The 8,429-nt window shown below is 45.0% G+C and overlaps 1 protein-coding gene across 1 annotated transcript; it reads right to left on the bottom strand.

The window, feature by feature from the left end:
• Positions 1 to 2,076: 2,076 nt before the first annotated feature.
• On the bottom strand, positions 2,077 to 5,821 carry LOC115088746 (retinol dehydrogenase 16-like). Its single transcript, XM_029596983.1, has 3 exons — positions 5,472 to 5,821; positions 2,584 to 2,747; positions 2,077 to 2,374 (listed from the first exon to the last, which is right to left on the bottom strand). The coding sequence occupies exons 1-3, from the start codon at positions 5,783 to 5,785 to the stop codon at positions 2,124 to 2,126; spliced, it is 729 nt and encodes a 242-aa protein (XP_029452843.1). The 5' UTR covers positions 5,786 to 5,821; the 3' UTR covers positions 2,077 to 2,123.
• Between the last annotated feature and the right edge of the window lie 2,608 nt (positions 5,822 to 8,429).

Below are 8,429 nucleotides of genomic sequence, written 5' to 3'. Positions count from 1 at the left end.
CTCACTCACTCTCACATTCATTCTCCTTCCCACACCTTTCAAATCACACTAGCAACAGCAGACTCTAACTTGGGCTCCTGGAGCAGCAGCAGCAGCCTCTTCCTTCTCCTCCTGTGCTGCAGAAGTGGACGCTGCCTGTTTCTTTCTCCTCGTTTGATGCACGGGCAGGAAATCGCAATGTCGATTGCCCAAGGCAAACAGGATGGGGAGGGCAAGTGGCTGGAGACAGGAAACAGGCTGTGCAGGAGCAGGTGGTGTCATGAGGAAGCGAAGTTAAGAGTTAAAAAGTTCCAGAGATGGGAGAAATCACTGTTGAGTTCCTCCTTTTTCAGCCGTGCAAGACCAATGACATTTCTTCTTTCCGGGTCCAAGCAGATTGGTTTTGCTGCAGCACCCAGAGATTTCCGGTATTGGCCCGGAGATCCGGTAATTCTTTTAGAATTACGGATTCTCCAGGCCAAATCCGGAGAGTTCCCAGGTATGCTGGGCTGAGACCATCAGCTCATTTCACCATGGCTACAGATGCCATGATGTGAAATTGCAGAGGAAGGCACAGAAGAAGAAATACTGAAAAGAGTGACAGATTCCTGAAATGATTTACCAGGAGAAGTGGGAGAAACTAATACTGAAATGCCGAGACACAATTTAAATCTGTTTAGAAAGGGAAGAGGAAAGCACTGGATTGAGAGGGTGAGTAAAGACTTGCGGAGGGAGAGGAAAGGTAGGCCTTGGTTCTGGGTTTAGTATGGGAATGTGCATGCTTATATACCTACAATGGTAGAGAATCAAAGAGGAGACGATAAGAGAACTGACTTGGATAAAGCGCGATACCCTGCAGGCAGTCAAACATTTATGATGACAGCCAGGAGATATCCTTACCTACAGAAGTGTAGAAGCTATGAGTGGGCCCGCAACCCGTGCCCGGAGCCCACCTACAACTGGGTACCGCAGCCGCCTACCGCTGTGGAGCAGCGTCCCTGGGTGCAGGAAGGACAGGGAGGTTCTCTGCAGTGGCGCGCCCGCCGCTGTTCTTCCCGCCACCCTTCTCCCTCCCCCACCCTCCTTCCTTCCTGGTGTCACATCGGCGGAAGCCTGCTGGGGATGGATGTTCCCACAATGACATTGGCAGCAGGGTGGCGGAAGGAAAGGCAGCACGAGCTGATGACATCACAGGCGCTTTAAAAGGCGGCAGGAGGTAGCAGTTGCCCCCTTTTTTGATTGCTCCAGCCTTTCCCACCCTCCCTCCTTGGAAAGCATCCATAAGGGGCAGGTTAAGAATGGTTATGGCCCAAGAATACACATATTGATGTGTTCAAGATAGTTTTCTTGGATAGGGCCTTGGGGTATGCATGAGCTGGGAGTTACATGTCATGAGGCAGTTTGACATGTTAGTTAGTCTCTTTGGTACTGTTAAATGTTATATTTATGTACAGACAGCAGCACATGTTATTCAGTTCAGGAGATGTGTTGGATGCATTGATTATATTGTTGCAGCTTGGGAGTTGAGTGCCCGAATCAGTTGGAAGTTTTCTGGCATCCTGCAGGGGTGCATCACAGTAAGGACATCGCCAGGCTGCCGCGTTACGGATGATGGCAGGGCATTGGTATGCCTCGGGGGGGGGGGGGGGGGGGGCGGCTTGATTAGGAATACTGTGGGTGGCCTGGCAGCAGTTGTCTTGCTTGGTACACGGCGAGCAGCAGAGACAGTGAGCAACCCAGTTTGTGACGACCATCAGCTCGGGTACACGTCATGTTACGTTTGATATGTGGGTTAATAAAGCTGTGGTTTTTTCATTCCAATTCAATGTGTATGTTTGAATTGTGTCACGCTTGCATATTATATGCTGTTTTAGATATAGGGGAGGGACACAGTGGGACGGCGAAGTGTAGCAGCTGATAGGCAGATTAGGTGGGCCAATTGATCGTTACCTGCTGTCATCTACAGTTTTCACAACACTAGACCAAGAATGTCTCGGTAGGATTTTGATTACAATTCAATGGGTCTTTTTCAAAAAGGATTTTCCCATTTGGTGCTTTCAGTAAAAAGCTTTATGGAATAAGGCCCATTATCTTTTCTTTAGCTGATGGTCAAACTGACAATGATGATAAATTACTTTCTGCTATCAGTAACGTGGATCCCAGTTCATTGGCATTTCTTTTGCATGCACACCACTAGCACATTGCATCAGCCTCATCAGGAAGTCTGCCAGGGCCGTTGGTAAGTAGGAAAGTGGGAGGTAGATGAGTTTCGTGTCCCAGCCAGCAGAGTAACGTGTGTGGGGGTGCACCGCTGTCAGAGCATGCTCCATGCAGTCCGTCACCAGGGTCAGCTTGGAATTACAGACCAGGTCCAAATAGTGCACCCTCTTGGAAACTGTATAAGCAGGCCAAAACAAGATAACATCAACAGCTGCAAGCAAACCAATCAAAAATAATTTTACAAACTCACCAAATTCATGAGACCATAACTAAAAAGTTTCACAGTTCCTCTGGGTCCAACAGCCCCAAAAATGAGATTCCCTCCCCTGATATATCATGCTCAAACCTTCCTCTGTCTGTGTAAAGAGAGAGCAGAAGACTTACTCTTGTTGTAGGAGTCCTGTCCGTAGCTTTCCTTGATCTCTGCCGGCAGGCGGTTCCAGATCTGTTGGATGTTCTTCATTATGTATTGGGAGTCTGAGATAAACGTTTTGAAAATACCGGGTTCGATGATGCAGACTTTCACACCGAAGGAACACAGCTCTCGTCTGCAATGCAAGAATTCAATTTCTTTTCCACCTCTGGTTTTGGATTAATCTTAATCTATACCACCATTACTCCTGGGGGAATTCTGTTCAAAAAACTGAAAATTCTGCACCCAAAACTTTAAAATTCTGTGCACACATTTTCTAAATTCTGCAAAATTCTGCACATTTGTCAAAATAACATACTGTTTTTTGCAAATTATCAGTCATATGCTTTCTCTCACATACCATCTGTCACACACATGTTCTGACTCTCCACATACAACTCTCTCTCTCACGCACACATATACACACTCTCTCTCTCCCCCCCCCCCCCCCCACATACACACACATACATACACAGACTCTCATACATCTACCCACCCACACCGGCTTACAACAAACACACGGGCTCACACATACACTCTCAGGGCCTGGGCCTAGGCCTCTTTTTCAGCCGCCAGTGGGATGAGGTCTGCTGGCAGCCCCTGGGTCCTTTCTCTCACCACGGTGTGGGGGTTGCGAGAGAGGAGGTAAACAGGAACAGAAGCAGAGGTCAAAGGAGGATTCACATCTTCATCTGCTGTAGGCCAGGGGCAGCAACCCATGGCATGGTACAGCATGGCATGGCACTGGACAGCTGAGAAGACAATGACCTCTGCTGCTACTGAATCAGGAAGCTAGCTCCAAGCCCAACATGCAGCAGCTGAAGTTGCATTTAACCAAATATGTCCAGCTGCTGTTGGGCCAATCTTGTGCAGCAGGAGATGATGTTTGGTTAAACACAACCTCTGCAGGCGAAGTCAGAATCCACTCAGTTGTCCAGTGCCAGAGCACACATGTAAAAGGCTGCAGACCTCTGTCTCAGAACAAATGGAAATGTGAATCCCTGCTTGACCTCTGCCCCATCCCCATTCACCTGTTTTCCCCTCATACCTCAAGCCCCCACTAGAAACACTCTCCCCCTCTCACTCCCTCTCCCCCCCCTCCCCTCTCTCCCCCCTTTCCCTCTCTCTCTCTCTCCCCTCTCCCTCCTCGCTCACGAATTGTATGGTCCTGGCCTTCGCACAGTGGAGCTTGGTATCCTTGCCTGTGCCACGCTGCTTCTGATCCCCACGCAAACCTCGCCCATGCCGCAATGCCTCCGCGTGCTTCTGGCGATGCTTCCTCTTCCGGCACGTGAGCATGCTAGCATAGCAGTCTCGGCGGCAGTGTAGCCAAGACTGCTACGTTAGGCGAGGGAGGAAATTTGCGATCCTGCATGGTGAGGGACGAAATGTGCGGGAAGGGAGAATTCTGCGCAAATTCTGCATTCCGCAGTAGCGCAGAATTCCCCCAGGACTAAACCATGCCCCCAGCTTCCACCACAGCCCCCTTCACTCATATCACTGTCTCAGCTACTCTACAAACACTGGCAAAACACTTAATACATATTTACAATTCATGGAGACACAAGCACTCTGCATGCTACAGAAGTGTCCACAACACTCTCTTACAGGCTCACCCATGATCCTGGAACATTTTGAACTTCCAAGTTAATGATCCTTCTAGGAGGGAGAAGCTCTCTGCCTCTGATGTGTACGGACAGACTGCTCTGGGCTCAGATACTGGGCCTGATGGCTCTGGGAGTGAAGTCTCTATGAGACAGAAGCTCCCCGTCTCTGAGGAGCACAGATGCAATGCCCTGGCCTCTGATACAACCTGTTGGAGTTTAATTAAATAGACCAAACACGCACAGAGGAGCCATCATATACAGTCATATACTAGACAAAGCGAGGAAAAGAAAAACTTAGATTAATAATAGTGCTTGGTACAGAATTTAATCATGAACCTCTTTTGTTAATGATACCCTCTACTAGTTATAATGTTTATCCTCCTCACTTTGTCTTCACTCTGCAGCTCCTTATTACTCTCCTCTCTCATCTCATCCTACACACCTGCTCTTGAACTTCATCGCCAAATCTAAGCTTCGAACCTTACATCTTATATCACCAAATGCCTGGAACAACCTTCCTGGTGTGTCCTGCTCCCTCCCTGGCCACATTCAAATCCTATCTAAAAAACAAAAACACAACCTTCAATTCCTGACCTGCCTGGGATCTGTGGTGAGCTGGAGAATGCCTCCTGTGTGTGCCTGAGTGCTGTGGTGATGTTTAGCTACAGTAATAGCAATAGTGGCTGCAGACATTGCCCTCCCTGATTGCAGCTGTTTTGCTCTATTTTCCCCAATAAAAAGTTCCTTTTACAGAATCTGCTCCAGTGTCCTTTACAGTGACCAAGTCATCTGTTAATGGATGTAAGGGAAAAAGAAGAGAGAGGAAATATTGGCCTAACATCCAGACTACACAGCAGGAGTCATGTTTACATGTAACTCACCTTCCCTAGCAGAAGCAAATGGTCCTACCTTTATTCCCCCCAACCCTCTAAGACTTTAAAAAGCAAATATCCCTGACCCACAAAAGTGACCCCATGCTCAACGTAAGCTCCGCAGAGCTGGGACTCTCTATGTGTCTACACAGCACTGGGTACACCGTGTAGCACTATATAAATATTTCGTGGTGTGTATGTGATGGCTCCATTCCATGTGTTTGGTTGTGTTTGGTTGATTTAGTGGGGTCTCTTTTTTTATAACTTCTGTTTATATTGATACAAGCTTAATAAATAGAATCAGTAGTGGTGGTGATAGAACAAGAAAGTGTCACTTCAAAATTCAACCTGCTCTCAATATCCACTTCCTGCTTTGTTCACCTGAGACTATCTGAGAAAGCCTCCACTCCGTATTTAGAGATGCAGTAGCCACCTCCTACAAAACTTATCCTCCCTGCTATACTGGAAACGTTGACAATCCTGCCCTTGGCTTTTCTGATCAGGGGGAGCAGGCTGAGGGTCACGTCGATCACCCCCACCAGGTTCACATTCAGTATCTTCAGGAAGTCATCTTTCGTCAGCCACTCGTTGGGGGCTGAAGGGACAGCTATCCCAGCATTGTTCACGAGACCCCAGAGCCCTGAAAAGAGAAGCCAGCGAATGTTACATATACACCCACAGAAGCCAGGCCTCATGAACAAAGCAGCTCTCTACAGCTGCTAGCAGCCAGCCAACCCGAACCTTTGCCTGATGCTCCAGATCTGTCCAGGCCTGGATTTACACACAGACCTATTAGGCCTATGCCTGTCGGCGGCAGAAGGGGAAGGGAGGGAGAAATAGCCAATTATCTTCCTCACCACCTGTCATTCCTGCCCCAGACCTCCAAAACTTTCCCTCCTGCCAAACCCCCACCTTCCACTCCACTCAAATGGCACAATGCTCTTAGGTTGATGTAATAAGGTGCATTCAACTATGTACACATGTTAACGTGCAGTTGTACACGCAGTTTTGTTTACACTTTTACTCCCAAGTTGACAAGGACTTCAATGCACAAAAAGTGTGCACGTCTTAGTGTGCCTGCATGCAAATCCCAGATTAGGCAAAGAAGATGCGCAGACTTAGCCAATGTTTTCATAATGCTGGAAATTTAACTCCTAGTCATAGTTTCTTTCTTTCTCTCCCTGTCACCACTACCACTTTTCCCTTCTCTAGGGATGACCCCCCCCTCCAGACGAAATCCGGTGAATTAGAACAATCAAGACTTAACTGCAGTGTTATTCAAATTATCGATATCAGAGAGAACTATAAGTTGTGTTAGACGTCATACAGGAACCATCAAACCACCCCCTGCGGATACTGGGACAACTTTTCTAAGTCTTCCAGTTTTTTCAGCGCTTAGGGTCCTCTTTAATCATAGGTCCAAAAATGTAGCCAAAAATAATTTTATTTTTTTTAATTTTAATAAAAAGCAAGATACTTCCACCATGCAGCAAAGTCAGACGTGATACCACATTTCGCATTCGCTGCCTCAGATTTGACAGCTGACATACTAGTGATGTAATATGTAAGTGTACATTTAAAAATGCACATGCTCAGTGCCTGTTTCAAGTCTGCCTGACAGTGTTTCCAAGCATTTTCTTTGCATTCTAAATTTAAAACAGTAGACTCAGATTGTATAGTGTGATTATACGCTGAATGATTTTTTTTAAGTATATGTCCCGACCATGTGCCTTTCTACTCATTTTAATTTATGTTTTGTTACAATCCACAGGGGGTGGTATAATGGTCCTTGTATGATGTCTAACACAACTTATAGTTCTTCTCTCTGATATTAGTAATTTGAATAACACTGCAGTTTCGTCTTGATTGTTCTAATTCATTAGATCTATTGTAACACATTAGATGTGGGCTTTGCCCTCAGAAAGCCACGAGTAAACTGAATTACAGTTACAATATAGTAAACCACTTAGCAACATTGATAAGCAGTCAAGACATTTTTTAAACAAATAAATAAACATCCCATACCAAAGCAGCAATAACTGCCTGCACTCAAAAGGTAATGACCCTACCTATGAAAAGGCAACACTTCAAAAATATTACACCAGGTTCTAAAACACCAATACACCTCCAATTAGACAACAGAACAAGTCAAGCTGTTATAAATCCCTACACAAAATCTATAAGCTAGCAGAACACTTTACCTCAATCACATAAGCACAACACAAATAGACCCTCTCCAAATACAGAATAAATGGATTTAGCTTTTCTTGCACATATGGTAGTAGCCCTGGTCTTTTATATTTACTAGTCCTAAAAGGACCTGTATTTAATGCATTTATATATCCAACAAGTAACAGACATTGCTCTGATTAATGCTGACACCAACATGACCATAAACTTTTCAACCAGCTGGTGTCAGTGTAAGTCCTCTGAATCTAGGGGTGGAATGTAACGGAATGAATCTGACTACTCTGGCTGAGGATATATTTAGAGGTTAGGCTATATGGATTCAGAGTTCTCAGCCAGGCACAGACTAGTTTGAAAGCCACAGGCCAACCTCTGATTGAACTCATGTTTACTGTTTTGCATTGTAAAATGCTTATGAACAGGCAAGAATCTGTTTATTGTAGTTATTCCAGTAGTTGTATGGTGAGAAAATAAGCAATTAACTGATACCAAAGCCTTAGAGAGTGAAGGCCACACAGCTGCACTTTATTTATTTTATTTTATTTATTTTATTTAAAAACTCTTCTATACCGTCGTTAAGTTAATTCACTATCACAATGGTTTACAGAAAGGCACAATAAGGAAAAACTATCATTGCATAGATTACAAATTATACATGTGCCAACATAAAATAGTAACATATTTTAATAAGAGAAACTGTGTGTTTAATTAAGGCTTATATGCTGGATGAGAAACTGTCAAGCGGTTCAAATCTAGCGTTAATATGCAATTTGAGATATTAAAGGAAAAAAAACTGATTACTTGGTGCGTCCTTATCTTTCAACTGTTTTCCTCCTTCTCTTTGTCTTTATAAAAAGCTTGTTTAAAAAGCCAGGTTTTCAGACTAGTTTTAAATAGTTTCAAATTTCTCTGCAGCCTTATTTCGAGAGGCATGGAGCTCCATAGAACAGGTCCAGCCAGCGACAGTGCTCTCTCCCTTACCTGAGTCAGGCGTGTGGATTTAACAGAAGGAACAGTTAGTAGGGCCTTATTAGCAGATCTCAGGTTTCTGTGTGGAACATGTACGCTCAATGCTGTGTTAAGCCAGTCGGCCTTTTCATCCTGGATTAGTTTATGAATTATACACAATGCTTTGTATTGTTTTCTTTGTTC

The sequence above is a fragment of the Rhinatrema bivittatum genome, chromosome 3 (assembly GCF_901001135.1).
Source record: "Rhinatrema bivittatum chromosome 3, aRhiBiv1.1, whole genome shotgun sequence".
Taxonomy (NCBI): domain Eukaryota; kingdom Metazoa; phylum Chordata; class Amphibia; order Gymnophiona; family Rhinatrematidae; genus Rhinatrema; species Rhinatrema bivittatum.
The sequence above is the reverse complement of the archived record's forward strand: the minus strand, read 5'-3'. Positions and strand labels throughout refer to the sequence as shown.

Coding starts and splice junctions, on each gene's coding strand:
- LOC115088746 (XM_029596983.1), bottom strand. CDS start 5,785: ATGAGGCCTGGCTTCTGTGGGTGTATATGTAACATTCGCTGGCTTCTC. Junction 2,748..5,471: donor GCTTTCTCAGATAGTCTCAG/GTGAACAAAGCA, acceptor CTTGCATTGCAG/ACGAGAGCTGTGTTCCTTCG. Junction 2,375..2,583: donor ACAGGACTCCTACAACAAGA/GTAAGTCTTCTG, acceptor CTGCTTATACAG/TTTCCAAGAGGGTGCACTAT.